Source organism: Nannospalax galili, unplaced genomic scaffold, assembly GCF_000622305.1.
Source record: "Nannospalax galili isolate Female #2095 unplaced genomic scaffold, S.galili_v1.0 scaffold1353, whole genome shotgun sequence".
In the NCBI taxonomy this organism is placed as follows: domain Eukaryota; kingdom Metazoa; phylum Chordata; class Mammalia; order Rodentia; family Spalacidae; genus Nannospalax; species Nannospalax galili.
This window is the reverse complement of record NW_008333501.1, coordinates 811933-830313: the sequence shown is the minus strand read 5'-3', so window position 1 is coordinate 830313 and position 18381 is coordinate 811933. Positions and strand designations below refer to the sequence as shown.

At 50.5% G+C, this 18381-nt stretch overlaps 2 protein-coding genes across 4 annotated transcripts in view; one reads left to right on the top strand and one right to left on the bottom strand.

Moving 5' to 3' along the window:
- Positions 1 to 1066, top strand: part of Brd7 (bromodomain containing 7) — a 40972-nt gene extending 39906 nt beyond the window's left edge. Inside the window, exons 16-17 of one of the 2 annotated variants that reach the window (XM_008828307.2) lie at positions 365 to 508; positions 829 to 1066. In XM_008828307.2, the coding sequence (XP_008826529.1) occupies positions 365 to 508; positions 829 to 884 (200 nt within the window). In that variant the 3' untranslated portion in view covers positions 885 to 1066. The remainder of the gene's footprint in view (positions 1 to 364; positions 509 to 828) is intronic. The other variant, XM_029561211.1, reaches the window with a different exon arrangement.
- Positions 1067 to 4966: 3900 nt separating this feature from the next.
- The window catches only part of Adcy7 (adenylate cyclase 7), a 41050-nt gene continuing 27635 nt past the window's right edge, over positions 4967 to 18381 (bottom strand). Inside the window, exons 11-26 of one of the 2 annotated variants that reach the window (XM_029561210.1) lie at positions 16312 to 16503; positions 15999 to 16033; positions 15389 to 15469; positions 15165 to 15237; positions 14291 to 14388; positions 13270 to 13354; positions 12980 to 13105; positions 12170 to 12268; positions 11359 to 11552; positions 10538 to 10631; positions 9859 to 10014; positions 9217 to 9363; positions 8518 to 8622; positions 8162 to 8276; positions 7123 to 7247; positions 4967 to 6942 (exon numbers count right to left, since the gene is read on the bottom strand). In XM_029561210.1, coding sequence (XP_029417070.1) covers positions 6796 to 6942; positions 7123 to 7247; positions 8162 to 8276; positions 8518 to 8622; positions 9217 to 9363; positions 9859 to 10014; positions 10538 to 10631; positions 11359 to 11552; positions 12170 to 12268; positions 12980 to 13105; positions 13270 to 13354; positions 14291 to 14388; positions 15165 to 15237; positions 15389 to 15469; positions 15999 to 16033; positions 16312 to 16503 — 1872 coding nt within the window. In that variant the 3' untranslated portion in view covers positions 4967 to 6795. Of the gene's footprint in view, positions 6943 to 7122; positions 7248 to 8161; positions 8277 to 8517; positions 8623 to 9216; positions 9364 to 9858; positions 10015 to 10537; positions 10632 to 10926; positions 11009 to 11358; positions 11553 to 12169; positions 12269 to 12979; positions 13106 to 13269; positions 13355 to 14290; positions 14389 to 15164; positions 15238 to 15388; positions 15470 to 15998; positions 16034 to 16311; positions 16504 to 18381 lie in introns of those variants that run through there. The other variant, XM_029561209.1, reaches the window with a different exon arrangement.

The window sequence follows — 18381 nt, the reverse complement described above, 5'->3', positions numbered from 1 at the left end:
GACAGAGACAAGCTGCCTTGTGGGTGCTGGGAATCAAACTCAGGTCCTCTGCAAGAGCAGCCAGAGCTCTGAATCACTTAAGCCATGTCCCCAGCCCTAAACCCTTCCTTGTCTTTTTTTTTTTTTTTTTTTTTTTTTTTTTTTTGGTCTTTTTGAGACAGGGTCTCCCGGTAGCCCCAGCTGTCCGGAACTCACTATGTAGACCAGGCTGGCCTTGAACTCACAGAGATCCTCTGCCTCCCGAGCACTGGGATTAAAGGCGTGCACCACCATGCCCGGCTACTTCCCTGTCTTTTAAAAAAGAAACTTTTAAAAGAACCACTTTGATACCTGGAGGGTTTTTTTTCTTTTCTTTTTTCCCTAGCTGAACAAGTGACCAATAACCTTAAAGAACTTGCACAGCAAGTGACTCCAGGTGATATTGTGAGCATGTATGGAGTTCGAAAAGCAATGGGGATTTCTATTCCTTCCCCCATGGTGGGAAACAGCTTCGTGGATTTGACAAAAGGTAAGTGCCCTATTTTCGTGGGTAGAAGGCTGTTGTGAGTAAAAAGAACACCTTCCCTTCAGATAACATTTAAGAGCCTTTGTCTGGTTTGACTTTGTTTTTAATTTTTGAGGTTAGCATACAAAGGCTTTATCATGGGATCATTCAGTTTTCCCTCCATCTCGTTTAAAGCATTAATAGAGGTGACGCATTTGCCAGAAAGCTGCAGCAGTAGCTTGCTAAATGCAGCACTTTGTGGCTGTGACTCTTCTGAATGCTGGCTTCCTGGTCTCTTTTCACTTTTGTGGGACAAAATGCTGAGTGGTATCTTCTTCCTTCAGATTTTGAAGAATCTAAGAAGACTGGGGTTGCTGATTTTGGGCCAGATGGGAGCTGAAGCCAACCTGGTATTTGATTATGTATTGTGTACATATTTTTTTTCATTCTGAACTTGGAAATGCTTTTCAGAAAATATTAATATTTGTAAATTGTGTTCTTAATTAAACTTTGGGACAGTTCATTTTAATGTTCCAGAGATTGGACTTCTATTAGGTAATAAAGCTGACCCTAGAACTGTGAGAAGAGTATTGTGCATGTCAACTGGGTTGCCCCTTGACCTCGCCTGACTTCTGTCTGAGGATAGAAGCCTAAAACAGGAAACGGCCTTTTTCATGATCATCTTTTCAAGGGAGCAAGTCCTCAAAATAAATGAACTCCATTTTTCACATTACCACCCTCATTAAAGAAATCACAACCAGATAGTTAGAAGATCTGACTTACCACATTTCATCATGACTTACTCAGAAAGTGGCCTTGGTGAGCAAGGCTGTGACCATCCCGGTAGGTGCCTTTCAGACTGGTGCCAGTGCTGCTCAAGTTTAACTGACAAGACCCAGTTTTTGTTGGTTTGTGTGTGTGTGTGTGTTTTGGGGGGATTTGGGGGGGCATGGGTGCCACACACAGCACATGTGTGGAGGTCAGACAAAAACTTTTGGAAGTTGGTTCTGTCCTTCCTTGGCTTGAACTTGGGTCATCATACTTATGCAGCAATTGCTTTTACTCACTGAGCCATTTTACTGGCCTAGGACCCAGCTTTTTAAAAATAGCCCTGTTAGCTGGGTGTGGTGGCGCAGCCTTTAATCCCAGCACTCGGGCAGGAGGCAGAGGCAGGCGGATCTCTGTGAGTTCTTCAAGGCCAGCCTGGTCTACATAGTGAGTTCCTGGACAGATGGAGCTACAGGGAGACCCTGTCTCAAAAAGACCAAAAAAAAAAAAAAAAAAAAAATAGCCCTGTCTAGTGAGACTTTCCAGCATCACACCATGAAAGCAAACACACTCATGATAATGTCAAAGTTTACTAGTATGGTTCCACTCCCTTTGTCCCTGATGGGAATCATGTCTTCATAGTGTGGTGATCAGGTGCCTCCTCTGCCCCCCACAAACAAAAAAAGTAGGCTGGGAGATTTATATTCTAATACGCCTAGTGTAATATTTTTTCTGTTTTTGTTTTTTTCATTTTTTTGTAGTTATTTGGTGCTACAGCAAAAAGATAAGCCAAATAAGATAAACTGAATCATCCTTGAACACATCAGAGAACTTCCAGGCTTAAAAGAAAGCTTGCTTCTGCTTAGTGTTTCTCAAAGGTGTGCCTCAGCAGTGCCCATTCAGCATTGCCTTTTACTTAAATACAAAGGTCAACTGTCCAAGCAGATTATTTAGGTAGGAGGACCATCGAGTATGTCCCCTTCTGTCACACATTACTGGGCTGAGGTGAACAGTGATTTTTTTTCTAAATCTAGTTCAAGATGTAACCTGTTTAAAATAAAAGGCAAACTGGGTGTGGTGGCTCACACTTGTAATCCCAACACTTAGGAGGGTTGCCAAGAATTTGAGGCCAGCTAGGCTACAGAATGAGACCCTGCTTCAAACACAAAAAACTATGGGGCTGGAGAGGTGGTTCAGTGGTTGAGCATGTACTGCGCCTTGTAGAAGACCCAAGTTTGATTTCTAGCACCCACATCAGGCAGCTTACAACCATCTGTAACTCCAGCTCCAGAGGATTTGACACTTCTGACCTCCATAGGCAATGACACTCGTGTATATACCCATACATAGGCGTGTACACACACACACACACTTTAAAAATAAAAATTTCAGGGGCTGGAGAGTTGACTCAGTTAAGAACATTACTCTTGCAGAGGATAAGGGTTCGATTCCCAGCACCCACATGGTGGCTAGCAACTGTCCATAACTCCACTTCCAGGGGATCCAACACCCTCTTCTGTGCTCCAAGGCCATTGCATGACATGGGTGCACCTAACACACATGCAAGTACAACACTCAAACACATAAACTTTTGTAAAGGGAGGGAGGCCTAGATAGACAGCTCAGCAGTTAAGAGCTCTGGCTGCTCTTGCAGAGGACCTGGGTTTGATTCTTAGCACCCACATGGCAGCTGACAACCATCCATTTCCAGGAGATCCAACACCCTCTTCTTGCTTCTGCAGGTACCGTAGAACACGGTGTACTTAACATACATGCAGGTATAACACTCATACACAAAAATAAATTTAAAATATTTTTTAAATAATTTCACCAGGCGTGGTGGCGCATGCCTTTAATCCCAGCACTTGGGAGGCAGAGACAAGTGGATCTCTGTGAGTTCAAGGCCAGACTGGTCTACATAGTGAGTTCCAGACCAGCTAGGGCCACAGGGAGATACTGTCTCAAAAAGGATGAATGAATGAATGAATTTCAGGCTGGGCATGATGGTGCGTACCTTTAATCCCAGCACTCGGGAGGCAGAGGCAGGTCTCTGAGTTCCAGCCCAGCCAGTGCTATACAGTGAGACCCTATCTCAATACATAAGTACAAAAATAAATAAAATTTCAGGATGGGTGTAATGCAGATCAATGAACAAAATAAGTAGCACTTTCTGCAGAACATCCAGACAGGAAGGCATTTTATATTTTCTTGACTTGAAATTAACATTAAGCAAGAACAGGAAGGTAAAGAAGAGTTGATTCTCTTAAGAAATGTGAAAGTGATCTTTAAAACCCACCTGGACTATTATGCTGATGGGGAAAAAATCAGTTCAAGTATATTTGTATCAGCTTTTACTGGAGTTTGATCTCTAAAATAAAATTTAAGGGTTGGAGGTGTAGGTCTGTTGGTAGACTGCTTGCCAAGCACACATAGGCTTTGGGTTTGCTCCCCAGAACCACATAAACTGACGGTGGTGGGCTGGGGAAATGGCTCAGTGATCAAGATGTTTGCCTTGCAAGCCTGACAACCTGAGTTTGGATCCCCAGAACCCATGTAAAAAGCTGGATGCAGTAGCACACACGTCTGTAATCTCTGCATTTCCGTGGGATGATGGGAGACAGAGACCAGAATCCCCAGTTCACAGGCCAGCTAGCATGGTACATGTAATGGTGGAAAGAGACCTTTCTCAACCAACATGGAAGGTTAGGACTAACACCTGAGGTTGCTTTTTCACCTCTACACACAGGACCACACTCATGAACATGCATATACACATGAAAAAAGTAAACTATAGTGACACACACTAATCCCAGCACTGAGGAGATAGAAGTAGAAGGATCAGGAGTTCAAGATGATCTTTGACTACATAATTCAAGGCCAGCTTCGGCGTACATGAGACCTTGTCCCCAAAATAATTTAGGAAATAACACATTCTTCATCTTTAGATCTACTTGGTACAGGTCAGTTCCTGAAGACTAAGAGGATACTTTAATTCAGAACACTTTAGGATGTTAAGGGTTTCAAATTGTTGGTTTAATGTATAAAAGGAGCCAGGCACTGATAATTTATGAAAATGAAACAATCTTATAACAAATGTTACAGATCTATAAATATTAAACATACAAAACAAACCATAGTTATTTGCATGTACCCTCTCAAAACATACTTCTGAACATTGACCTATTATATACAGGAAGTACACGGGGGTAGTAATCATCTTTTCTGTTGGGAAATTAATCCTTAAGAAGTAAGCCTTGTGGTTTTACTTTTCCATAGTTGGTGAAGCCTGCGTTAGTGGAAACCCTAAAGTAAGTTTTAACCGACAGGTCATTGTTAGGAAAAAATACTTGTTCCTATGATAAAATGACACCTGTGAAATTACTTGGCAATTCACAAATAGATTTTAAAAAAATAAAGACAACTGCAAGTGATTTTTAGTCAGTTACACTCTGTAACCTGAACATTATCTTACAAAATACTCTTGTCTGAGCAGAGTGCTTCATTTGAAAATAAAAACCACCGCCAGCTATTTTTAAACTCCCACTTAGGGTTTCTGTTGGTGCAGGGAAAAAGTAGCTTGGATGTTGGCAGAAATGTGTCCACCTTGGAAAGCTTTGTTGTGCTCTGCATGTGTGTCATGTCAGCAGCAGGAGTCTTCCTGACTCCCCAGGAGACCCTCGCTGGGAGCCCCGACACTACTAGATTTTGGGAGCACATATTTCAGTACAGCGCCCACCTGAAACTGGCCCTTCAGTGACAAAGGAGAATAAAAAACAACGTAGTCAGGCATGGTGGCGCACGCCTTTAATCCCAGCACTCGGAAGGCAGACAAGCAGATCTCTTGAGTTCAAGGCCAGCCTAGTCTACATGGTGAGTTCCAGGCCAGCTGGGACTGCAAGGAGACCCTGTCTCAAAAAAAAGACAAAAAAATAAAAAAATACACATACACAAAAAAAGCAATAATGTAGGTGAGGCTTTCCCTCGCCAGTGTTCTGCCCTAAAATTAAGTGTTCATAATACAAATGTACTGGTTCTGGTTACATAACGGTGCTACTGGCCCACCCGGTACCTCTGTGCAAATGAGAATCAGTCCCTCTTCCCCAGACTGATAAAGCCCCATAGGACACAGGCGGGGCAGACAAGGCCTGTCTCCCTTCTGCATCCTAGACTGTACTACACCAGGGTGGTGACTCATGCTGGACCCAGTCTCCCAGATAAACCCTGCTGGTTGAGTACCCTGGCTGCAGCCTTGTGTGATCATTAGAGTCCTGTGTATATGATTCTGTGTACTTTAGGAGGTTTGTTGATGACTTACTAGCTGAGAACACTGATGTAGTGAAGTTCTGTGGCATTAGAACTCTTGAGGATGCAGTGATCATGAGGTGGCAGTGAAGTCACTTCCGAAAACCAGTAGGATGTTGGTCATTCTCACTTTGGTCAGGTGGCTTCTTTCAGGGGCTCACAGAGTTCTCACAAAGCTGGCTTTTGCCTTGACTCATTTGAATAAGAACAAGGGCATTTGTTGAGGGGCTGAATTCCCAGGCCAGGAGCCTTAGCACATGTTCCTGCCTGATAGATCCTAATTCTGCAGCTCTCTAGGGTCCACCTGGAAGACTGGAGAAGAGGCAGGAGATATCATAGGTTGCCTAAGCCCTCTCTTCATACTCAACACTTCCCCATAAAAAGATGTGACGCTGGGCATAGTAGTGCACATCTGTGGTCTCAGTACTCAGGAAACAAGCAAAGGGGGAGGATGGCAAGTTTAACCTGGTGACCACAAATCTGTGACCCTGACTCATATTTCTAGGTTTTTACTGACCTCATCCCAAAAGGCTTGCCTCCGAATGCCTGTTCAGAGCCAGGACTTCGCGGCTTTTTACCTCCTGCTGAGCCACGTTTGTCAGAACTCTGTCCCTCAGCCATGCTAATCCCATAAGCTGACACTGGACTATTTACATGAAGTCAGTGGTTAAAAAGAATATATGGAGAGCAGAGATCTTTGTCTAGCATCTAAGAAGTCAGTAATAAAGATAAAACTCATGTTAATGATGTATCCATTTGCCAGAGATGTCAAGAAGTGACTTCAGTTGCAAGTTGTTTTCTGTTGAGACTACCTGCTGATGGGATCACCCTTTGCAATTCCATTTGCCCAAATGCGCATGCCATGACTGGAACTGCTAGGGAGAAGGGAGACTCCAACCCATGCTAGACAGGCTGACTGAGCCTCCTGTGACAAGAGTTGGCCTCCCTGTATATGTTAATGGGCACCAGCATAGATGTCTGTCTTGGTCATGCACTGAGGTCACCTCCCCAGCACTCTGGGAACACAACCAGCAGCCAACCAGTCGTCAGCTAACTTGGAACTGCACAGGTTCTGGCTGCCACCTATGTCACAGCTTAGTGACCACCTCAAGTGGAATCTGGTGCCCATGTCAGAGTCATCCTCTAGTGTAAGTCCAAAGAAGCCACACACGGCCTACCGCTGTGGTGTGGGGCTCTCTTCTCTTTGGCTCATTCAGGGAAAGAAACAGCACCAAACACCTTTAGTTCAGCCCCAGTCCTTGAACCTTGGCAGTGTCTGTACACACAAAGTAAGTCCTCAGCTCGCCTTTGCCTTTAACGTTGATCAGCCCCCGGCACTCACAAGAATAACCCAGTCCCTGGAGGATTATGCACGTCTCTTCTGTAACCTGAAATGAAGAAAGCAGTGTCTTCAGAGAAGAGGCTAGCCAACAAGCAGCATGTGTACCACCTTTCCCGGACAAGGGTGGCTGGAGCCACACAGCCGAGTGATAGAAGGGCCAGGCCTTAGACCCAGGATGCCTCCTCTGGAAGGTCTTTCCCCTCCGTGCTTCCCAGTAGACTTCTACCTGTATTTTCCCAAGTTCTCCAGTGCTTTCCATGCGGCTGGCAACATTGACTGTGTTTCCCCAGATGTCATACTGAGGCTTGCGTGCTCCAATCACTCCAGCAATCACAGGCCCGTGGTTTATGCCTTAAGATAATGTTACATTTAGCCATTCATAATGATGCTGAGGGGAGCCCACAGAAAGGGGTAATAAGGCAGCTGAGATGCAAGTTCCCTTGGAACTGCTTCCCTCTGTCTGCAAGGTAAGCTCCCTGAAGTGAAAAGCATGCCCCAGCTGGCTCTCCCTTTACTCCAGGGCCCATTTTAATCTAGTATCTGCTAACTTCCCTTTTTAACAAAAATAAATGGGCTTCAAGTGCCTACCCTTTGAACTAACAATGACTGGTTAGGTCAATAAATTTATTATGGTCTCTGTATATTAAAATAACATTTCCAGCCATGATTTTTGGTTCTGTACTTTGTATAGTTATATAGTCTTTCGATTTTCAAAGGTAGGGGTTAGTGGTCAGTGAGATGGCTCAGCGGGTAAAGGCACTTGCTGCCAAGTTCAGTCCCAAGAACCAACTCCTGCAGCTTGCTCTCTGCCCTCCTTATGCGCACACACATACTAAGTAAGTGTAATTTTAAAAACAAAAGGTAGGACTTGGGGAGATGGCTCAGTTGGCAAAGTGCCCTGCAGGCATGAGGACCTGAGTCCAGCACCCCTGTAAGAGCTGGGCATGGCAGCACACATTTGTAATCCCAGCACTAGAGAACCAGATAGGTGGATTTCTTGGGCCAGTTAGCAAGCCCAGGACTCAGACACTGTCTTAAAAAATAAGGTAGCTTTTGACATCTGGCCTCCACACACGTACACCCACATACAACTGCATTTTTTTCCCCAAAGGTACAAGCACTGTGCAAAGGAAATCAGAATTAATGATAAACCAACCAGATTCATCGTTATCAGTGGAGCTGCTGAAACCTTAGAGTAGGGGCCTGGGACACCTGCCTCTCCTTGTCCCACCAACCAAGAGGCCCTGCCCATCTTCGGGCCTCACCAACTCGGAGACGGAAGGAGTTGAAGGAATGCCTGTTGATTCCATCCAGCTTGCTCATCAGGGCCATGCTGAACTCCACCAATACACCAATGTGCACATGCTGCCGCTCCTGGTCCTGCAGGACATAGGTGCTGAGGGTCTACCCTACCTCCCCTCTACACAGTTGTGAACAAGAGCACTGCTGTACCTGTGTCCCATGGGGATAGGTTCCCTGTCCCCACCAAGAATCTCCAGGCTCAGCCACACAAGGCCTCTACCCCCATGACACACAGGGCAGAATTAGCAAGTGTCCCCTTTAGTAAGGTGGCAGGATAGGGGACTGCTGTTGTGTTTCCTTTTCCAAAGGCCTACAGTACCTGGTTCTCGTGCCCTGAGGGGACACTGAGCCCCGCTGCAGCCATGTAGGTGCTGCCAATGGTCTTGATCTTCTCCACGCCACTGAACTTGGGCTTCAGCAGCAGCTGTAAAACAAAAAAAAGTCAATGTTGCCAGGGTGCCGAGGGAAGGGGACGACCTTCCTTCCCCTGCTGCTCATGCAGATGTGTCTCAAACATGGCCTTGTCCATCTGAGCTGATGACTAAATACAGGTGCAAATACAGCCTCACCTCATCCCCTTGTCCCTTCCCTTCCCATCCTTTAAAGTGCAAACCACCCAGTGTCATCTATTCAGAGGTGAGTTAGTGTCTTCCTGAAATGGTTGACAGCATGGGCTTAGCCTGAGTCAAGATTATTCTGGAACAGCTTACATCTCTTAGCACCTGTCCAGCACAGATTTGATGAAAGATTTGCTGAATAAATTGATAAAAATGTGTCCTTTAAGTATTTGCCTACAGTTCTGATGGGGGGATGCGACGTGTTTTGTTTAGCTGCTGCTTTCTTACAGGACTGCGGATCAAGCCAGAGCCTTGCACATGCTAGGCTTGCACTCTACCATTGAGTCACCGCTAGCCTCAGCATCACTGGTTTGGGTTGTTTGGGATGCCCACGCCTCCACCCTGCCCTTGCCCCCGCACAGGTGGGCTGCACACCCCTCTACAGCTGAGCCAGGCTGCACCTCATCAAAGTCGGCGATGATCTCGTTCAGCAGGCGAAGGCACTCTAGCCCTTCTTTGTTGACATCGCATTCCGTGTAGAACACTTTGAAGTCGGGAACGGATGCAAACATGACACAGACACAGTCATAGGACTGATGGTACCAGTCCTGCAGCAGGGCAGAGGGAAAACATGACACTGTCTGTGGCCATGAAGCCTGGGGAAGGGCTGGGATGCAACTGTTGCTGAGCCATCCAGAGGGCAGGGTTCTGAATCTGGTGGGGAGGGTCAGGCCCAGGCTGGTGAGCACTGTGACAGGTCATACACAGCAGGAAGAGTCCAGTCAGGAGGCAGTTTACTGAGCCAGTCACTGGGCCCATTTCCTATCTAGAAGACAAACTGCCACACACTAGAGGAAGTACAAATGTCTCATCAACATAGAACATCCAGAGGACAGACGCCTGAGCATGTAAAAGGTCAGGACTCTTCCCAGTGGTAGATGTCAAGGCCAGGAAGTTGAAGCCCCTTGTCCACGTCCCCAAGTGAACCCAGACCCTAACTCTTTAGTTACCCGTGTTTGTAGCAGGTCCTCTCCTGGGTGTACTGGTGAGCTGCCCAGGCATCTCTGCCCCACAGTCCTGACTAGAGTACCCTCTCAACACACCTCAGCTGCCTTGTCACCGATGAAGTGGGCAGCCACGTGGGCTGGCAGCACATTCTCCAGGAGCAGGCGGTTCACATTCTCCATGGTCTCAAATTCCTCGTGCTCCTTCTTGAACTTCTTCTTCCACAGATAGTCCAAGCGGCAGTAATAGTCAATCTGCAAAGCAGTGAGCCAGCAGCACAACCGATGAGACACCACCCAGGGGCTGTGGCCTAGGGTACTGGATGAGCCTACCAACGGTGCCCCTCCCTCTAGCCCCTCCCAGCCCTGTCCAGAACAAGACCAAGATGAAAGGCCTCTGCCATCTTGGTATCTGAGGCCTTGCCGTCCACACACTGCCTGCCCTCTCGGGAGGCTGAGCTAGGAGCCCACACACCTGTCTAGACAGCATGACGAGGGTGGCGTAGAACAGGACCAGGTAGAAGTTGATCATGGTCTTCAGGTCCTTCTGTGAACATTCCAGGGTGCTGCTGGGGGAGGGGAAAGTCAGCTGAGCCCCCAAAGCAAGGGTGTGGCTGTATGTGCTTTGTGTGGCCCACACGGTGCCCCTCCCTCTAGCCCCTCCCAGCCCTGTCCAGAACAAGACCAAGATGAAAGGCCTCTGCCATCTTGGTATCTGAGGCCTTGCCGTCCACACACTGCCTGCCCTCTCGGGAGGCTGAGCTAGGAGCCCACACACCTGTCTAGACAGCATGACGAGGGTGGCGTAGAACAGGACCAGGTAGAAGTTGATCATGGTCTTCAGGTCCTTCTGTGAACATTCCAGGGTGCTGCTGGGGGAGGGGAAAGTCAGAGCTGAGCCCCCAAAGCAAGGGTGTGGCTGTATGTGCTTTGTGTGGCCCACAGTTGCAGCTATGCAGAAAGAGGAAGAGGGAGCCCAAAGACAGTTGGAGGCCTTCTGGATCACCTCAGAAGGGTAAAATCTGCTGAGTGAGAGTCCAAAAGTAGCCAAAAGTTCCTCGGCTTTCAGGAGCCAGGGCAGTGACTTGACTGGGGCAGGTCAGAAAACCCTTTTTTTTTTTTTTTTTTAAACTAGGTCCTCAAGCTTCCAACCTCACCTAGTATAGCACAAGGGAGCCAAGCTCTTTCCTCACTCCAAAGCCTCTGGGACCACACAGTTCAGCCCTTTCCAAACCACAGGCTTGTACACCTGCCCGGTAGACAGACAGTGTCACTTCTGAAATTGGCAGTCCAGACCACAGCTCAGGCTAAGGTAGCCCAAGTCTCCATCATCCCTTGGCTGGCCCAGAAACAGAAGGAGCCTGATGGCCAGGACCTCCCCAGGAACCCACCAGTGAGCCACATCCTCATCCCTCACTGTCCCACCTGGGGACAGTCACTGTCTCTTCTGTAAAGCAGAAAGCACACCAATTGCCCATGGGAGTCTGGTCCAGTGGGACCATGAACATATGAACCCCATAGCTGGGCTAGGTACCAGGTCAAAGCAAACCAGCACTGCAAAAGCCAGCCACAAACAGGCGTCAGTGGCTCGGGTCCTACCTGAGAGTGCTGTTGGTTTCAGTGATGTTGCCTGGGCTGTGGCCACAGCAGTCCAACTGCCAGCACGGGGAAAGGTTGAAAAGCAGCAGATAGGCCACCAGGGCCACTGTCAGCAGCACAACCTTCAGCTCTAGGCTCATCCGCAGAAAGACCGAGCAAGCAATGAAGCCCAGGATGCAGCTGCAGGTATAGTGCTGTGGGTGAGGACCAGTTTTGTGTCAGTCACCAGGAGGCATACCCAGAGCAAGTTAGCACTAAGGCTGGCCCCTCCCACCGGGGGGATCCAGGATCAGGTGTCTGCACCATCGTTGGCCACTGCTGCCCTTTCCTGCAGGGATGAGCAGGGAAGCTACGTGGCTCTACTGTAGTCTGCCCTGGCCTTGCCCTCACCCTGCTTGACGTGGGCCACTGCCGGCCCAGACCTTGGTTTGTGTCAGTTGCCCTGGGCTGTCATTCACCACCTGAGCTCTCTGAGCAAGCACATGCAAGGGGTCACTGACTTCACAGGGGAGGTGACCTGAAGGTGCCCTCTAGTGCTGCTGGTGCCAGTCCCACTCCCTGCCCCGCCCCCATGGCTCTGAGCAAACAGCTGAGACCCAGCCTCCTCTGGTTCCCCAGGTGGAGCAAGCTCAAGCCTTACCTTCACCACCTCTCCCTTGGAGACGCTGGACTCATTCCTCCACCCCACACAGTCTCAGGGCTCAGACACCCAGACCATATCTTACCACCATGAACTATACACTGGCCAGAGTGGCCCAGTAAGAGGACTGGGCCAGGGTCTGAGCTCTGCTCCAGGCCAGGATGGACATACCGGAATGAACTCACACAAGGTCCTGACTCTGTTCCTTGTAGCTAGCAGGCTTGCCTCATTGCCACCAGGCAGCTCCAGGTCTGAGTTAAGCATCAATGGCTAAGGGGAAGACAGGTTTTCATTAGGGTAGATCCAGGGCACAGGGGTCTTGGACCTGCCAGGCCCAAGAGAGGTGACTCAAGATAACTATGGGTACCATGGGTAGCTTAAGGCTGAGTGCTAGACTCTCAGCGGGGCCCAGTAAGTGGCTGCATACACAGCACCCACCAGGTGTGGAGTATAGGGGACTGGGGAGAAAATAGCACAGAACAGAAGTGCTGCAGCAGTGACTCCAGGCAGTGGGAGGGATGTTGAGACATAAGGTTGGACATGGCAGCATGCTCCCCAAACTGCAGCCTGTAGTGTCAGGGACATGATGGAGGGGATTTGGCTCTAGACAAAGGAGCTAGTACAAAGCAGTCTCACACCAGCATGTGGGTTGGACCAGAGGGCAAGGCTCACCCCCTACTGAGGAAACTGAGTCTCAGAGAGGCTAAGAAGGAGGAGATGACCTTCAGGACACCTCACACAGCAGCTCAAATATTCCTGTGGAGGTGCTGGACACCCAAAGTCCTCCCTTGAAGAGGTAAAAAGCTCTAAGCCTGCACTGTGGACCCCACAGACCACTGCAGAGCTATGGAGGGGTCACACCAGATGCAGCTGTCAGGCATCGAGTCTGGAGGTTCCCAGGTGAAAGATGATTCCTCTCCCCATGAGGCACTGGCACAACAGGTCCCTGTCAGGGCTGTCTGTCCTCGCCCAGGAACTCACCATGTTGATGATGGCAACAGTCAGTAGGCTGCCCACGGTCAGCACAACCAGAGACAGCCTCAGCAGAGGCTGTGTCTCCACGCTTTCTGAGATAACCCAGAGCATCCCCCGGGCTGGACAGCACCTCTGTGGAGAGGGACAAGTCACACAGATCAGCAGCTAAGTCAAAGGACAGCCCCACTCAAGATGATACTAGCCAGCCTGGGAAGCAGAGGCCTTGCAAACAGACTGCAGGGGAGGAAGGGGCCATAGGGACAAGGGCAATATACTGAATTCAGGGATCCACTCACTGAGAACTCAGTGGCAAAGCACAGACCTAGCACCATCCCCAGCAGGCAGGCCACCAGTCCAAAGGACACACCCAGAGTCGTCACCCTGGAAAGGAAGAAATCCCGAGTCCAGATCCCTTCCACCAGCCCCAGTTCTCCAGCTCATGGTCACCCGTCCTTCTTCAGTATATATTCTACACCCAGGAAAGGAGAGCTTGAAAAACTGGTCCAACTGCCCCACAAATGACCAAGCATGAAGGTCAAGGTTGTCACCAAGCCCCCAAAGGGGCCAAGTTTTTAAAAAATGAGTCATACCTTTGAGCCTGTCTGGTGTATAAAAATTGCATGAAAACATCCACATCCATTTTCAATTTGGTTTGTTTTGAAACATGGTCTCTCCTGTAGCCCTAGCTGGCCTCCAACTTGCAACAATCCTCCTGTCTCTGCCTCTGAGTACTCTGAGCTTACAGGCCTGGGCTACCATGCCTGATCACTATATGGTCTTTATTAAGCACATCTAAAACCACAATATCAGTCATGTTTTGGTCTAACTGCCCCTCTGAAGCCCATATAGATGAGCACTGCTCCCTTCCTCTGACCTCAGTCCCTTCTCCCTAGCCCTACCAGCAGTACCCCAGAACCTGAAATGGGAATCTCAGGGAGTCCTGGTCCAGGCAAGGTGCCACTAGTTATCTGGGCCTTGTTTCTCCCACTTGGAAGAGGGAAATGACAGTGCTCGCTATTTCCAAAAGCTAAAGCCAGAACTGAACAGGTATCAGAACTTCGCAGGAGAGAGACACTGGAGGACAAGAAGCCTATGATAGGCAAATACCCAGTCACAAGGAAGGCCCCAAAGCTCCACTGTGGGGCCATCACCCCTGCTCCAGTGGCCGGGACTACAGGCCCTGAAGTCACTGAACTCATTAAGGCCACTTCTAGTCAGCCATCAAGCACCATGCCAATCTGTGCTGGATCCTGCCAAGGTCACCACCCCCCAGCTGGACCCCAGTGGGCTTGTGCATCCTCCCCACCACAGGCTGACCTGGACATCACTAGCACGTGGACAAGCAGAATGCAGATGAACACAAGGCTGGCACAAGCGAAGTCGTAGCGGGCCCGGGGGATGGGTGCCAGGCGATACTGGAGGGTGATAGGACCATGAAAGACAGCCACCAACAGAGTCCCTTCATGTCCCAACCCCTCAGTTCATCACCCTAAAATAAAATGCCTGTTGTCCCTCCTGGAGTTCCAGGTGGGTTTTGTAATCATTTGCCCATCAGATCTCTGCTTTCATTTCTGAAGACCTATGGGTAGAAACCAGCCTGAGCTCCTGGGTTGCTACTAGGTCTGACCTTGGCCTTTACCAAGGAGTGAGGCTAAGCCTAGACCCCTGGACCAGTAGGTGGGGGTCCCCAGAGCTGCCCCTCCACATGGGCACAGCTGTGTTGTTACCACCTCATCATGATCCCATGGTAGGTAAGAAACCAAGACTCAGGGTGAAGCAGGCCATGTGGCCAGAGGACACTAGAAAGCACCTATGCTCCTTTCCTGGTATCTTTGTCCAGCATCCTCAGGGAGAGGACCACCCCTCCCCAATAGTAGACACCAGGCCTTGAAAGCCAGAACCATCCTCAGATGGTCACAGCCTGAGGCTAAAGACGGCCAGCTTCAGAACCTCTAAGCTGCAGGTTCCTGTCTAAACTGAACCTGGGACCTGCCTGGATGCTTGGGGAACAGGTAAGTTACATCATGATGTGGATCCAGGACCTGCACGGAGCCATGAGGTGCTCCAGACCTATAGCCAAAGCAGAGGTCACCACGGACCTCCCCACCCACTTGGGAGTACTGGGCCCAAGCATTCAGCCCCACCCACCAGGCCTAAGCCTGTTCCTTGGTGGTGGCTGCCCCAACCTCACCTCACGCTCAAAGCCTTTCTCCAGGAAGATGGAACCAAAGGTGTAGAAGTCATCAGACTTGGAGCAGCAAGGCCTGGGGGACAGCAGCAGGATGGGCCCACACAGCAGGAGGCCACACTCTTGAAGGGCAGCCCCGGGGCAGGGGAAGGAGCTGTGGCTGTCTCCAGTCTTGAGGGGACCCCCCACACAGGAGAGAAGAGGTGGGTAGAGGTCATGGGCCTCACCTGGTAGAGCTGAGCCCCTCAATGGCTGAAAGCATCTCATCATCACAGTCATCCTCTAAGCGCCCCTTGGGAGATGCACTCCTAGAATCAGAAGCCCCCAACTGCATCACCCTAGGGACCCACAGTCACTTATCCAGCAACAGGGATGTGGATGGTGGACTCACCAGTGGGGTTACAGGTATCTGGTGGGATTCCTGAGCTCATGACGGAGGGAGGGGACATATAAAGGGCCAATAGCCCCAACAAGAAACCCAGGGCACATCCCCAAATCCCCTCCCAAACCACCTCTGCTTACCTGCTGTATCAGAGTAGAAACCAGAACACCCCAGCAGCCTTCCCAACCACCACCATCACCTAGCAACCCACCAACTCAGCCCTAGGGTAGCAGGCAATAGGACTCTGGCCCAGTCATTCAAAAGAGCCTGAAACCTGGGAGTCCAGCTCCTAGAAAGGTTGCCACCTGAGACCTGGCACACCCAGGGAGGGCCTGGGCTGGACCTGACAGAGCTGCCTCTGACAAAGGCTGGTCAGGGTGTCTGCCTGCAGGAGGAAACTGGCACAACACCAGGTGGGCAGGGTACAGTTTGGCAGGGAGGGGCGGTGTACCTACCTGTCAGGGGTACGGTGTCGGCGCAGAGGAATGGCCTGGAGGGGAGGGAAAGGAGGAATCGATCATTCCTTGAACTTTGGCCCCCATTTACCATAGGCCTGGGTTTCTTACCTCAAACTGGAAAAGGACAGGGACATTCTAGGATAATCTAGGCCCCACTGGAGGATTCTCCAAATGCCTCCGCCTGCCCAGGAGGGAGGCTGGGCAGAGACTACCCACAATGCAGCTGGAGGAATGAGGCTAGGACGGAGGCCTTTACACTTCGCCCCTTCTCAAGGCCCCTGACCCAGCAACCAGGTGGGAAGAAACCTACCTTGGGCTTCCGTCCATTGGGGATGGGGGTCTCACTGCTGCTCACACTCTCCCGGTGGTTGAGGTGTGCGAAGGGCCGTGCGGCCCCCCAGGACTCCAGGTAGCGGGTCACACGCACCGAAGCCCGCATCTTCAGGGCCGCATCCCCCTTGGGCTTGGGGAGGTGGTGACTAGGTTGAGGCGGCTGCTGGCTCTGAGGACACACAGACAGGACCTTTCCCACCTATTCCGCTCTCAGCCAGCCCCTCCAGTTCTCCCTGAAGTGTGGCTACCCCTGGAGCCCCGGCTGGTCTGGCAAAGGGGAAAATGGTAAGTTTCTGAGCCTGTATTGCCCTTGGACTGCTACCTGCCCTGGGGACTGACTGAAGTCCTCAATCCCCTTCCCTGCCCCAGACTAGGCAACGGCAGGTGACTACACAGCTCAAGGTCAGCCCCAAAGCCTCCTTAGCCTCCTAGGGAAAGATAAGGGCCAGGTCTGCACCCTCAAGGCCCACTGGTCCCTGGTCAGAATTCCTACAGCCCACCCATGAGGCACCCTGAGCAGATGGCACCCAGAGACGGGGTTGGCAGGATCCCTGCCCTATCCACCCACATCTGGCCCACACATGCTCCTTCCTTCCGGTAAGAGCTGTGGAAGATGAGTGCTGGCCTGCATCCAGAGACACAGCCACCAAGGCGCAGGCCTACCCCAGGGCAGCCTTCCGGAGAGTTCCACAACAGGCCCAAGCTCAGCCTGGGGCCATTATCTTCCACAGGCTTGCTGTGGCCCAGCACCGAGATGGGGCTTTGGTGAGTGAGGGTCTAGCTCTGCTTCTTGCCCTAGCGCCACTGAGACAGGCTTGGGCCTTCCCTAGTCAGGGGGGTGAAGTGGTGTTGGAAGCAAAAGGAAAAGAAAAAGGGCCCCAAAGTCACAGATACAAACAGAGGCCACCTTCCCTCTGCTGAAGAGTCCTACCACCCCACCCTGAACATTCCAGACATTCCCCCTCCAGAGCCTGTCTTCTCAGCCCTGCCAACACCCACAGGCCAACACTACAGCACCAGACCCTGGCCAAGGTATAGTGGCCAGCTCCTTTGGGGGTGGAAATCTCTTTAAAACCCTCTTGCTCACCATCTATCCAGCCCAGGGCATGGATGTGGCGTTACACCCAGGAAGGTCCCAGAATCTCAGAAGAAGATAGCCAAGCTCTGCAGTAAGAGCCTTCCTCTGTGGTCCCTTCACTGTGGGCAACACTCCTACACAGCCCAGCCAGACAAGTTCAGGTAACAGAATCCTCTTACAGCAGGGAAGTCAGCCCCCAACCCCAAGAACACGTGCAGAACAAGCAGGAACCGAGTGAGCCCCACAGAGGATGGCCACCCTTCATGGTCTGTGTAGCTGCTACAGCACAGCAAGGGCCATGGTTGAAACAGAAATAAGGGCTCTTGTTCCCTTACATCCTGTATCATAGGGATGCTCAGCCACGTCCTTATATAAGGATAGCTTATAATGTGCTCTGTGAAAGGAAGGGAAGAGCCACCACACGGCCCCTAAAAGTCATGGGCTGCAGGAGGCCAAGACTCAGGGGAATTACCTACAGCAGACTCTGAATTGGCAGCTATGCAAATGAAGAGGATGATCAGAGATGGAGAGGAAGAGGGGAGGAGGCAAACATGGGTAATTCCAGTTCCACACAGCCAGCATGTGCGCACACACACACACACACACACACACACACACACACACACACCCACACACACACACACACACCCACACACACACACACACACCCACACACACACACACACACCCACACACACACACACACACCCACACACACACACACACACCCACACACACACACACACACACACACACACACACACACACACACACGCCTGCTGCTGTTTCTCTGGACCTCGGCTGGAGTCTAGCCAGCTTCCTGTAATTCTACTTGCTTAATCTGGTAGCCTGAGGGTGCGTTTTGGAGCTGTGTCTGCTGCTGTCTTTGAGGCAGGGGCTTCATTTATTTCAAAGTCACTGAGCACCTGCTGTGCTTAGAGCAGAATTGGGCCAGCACAGGCACAAGCT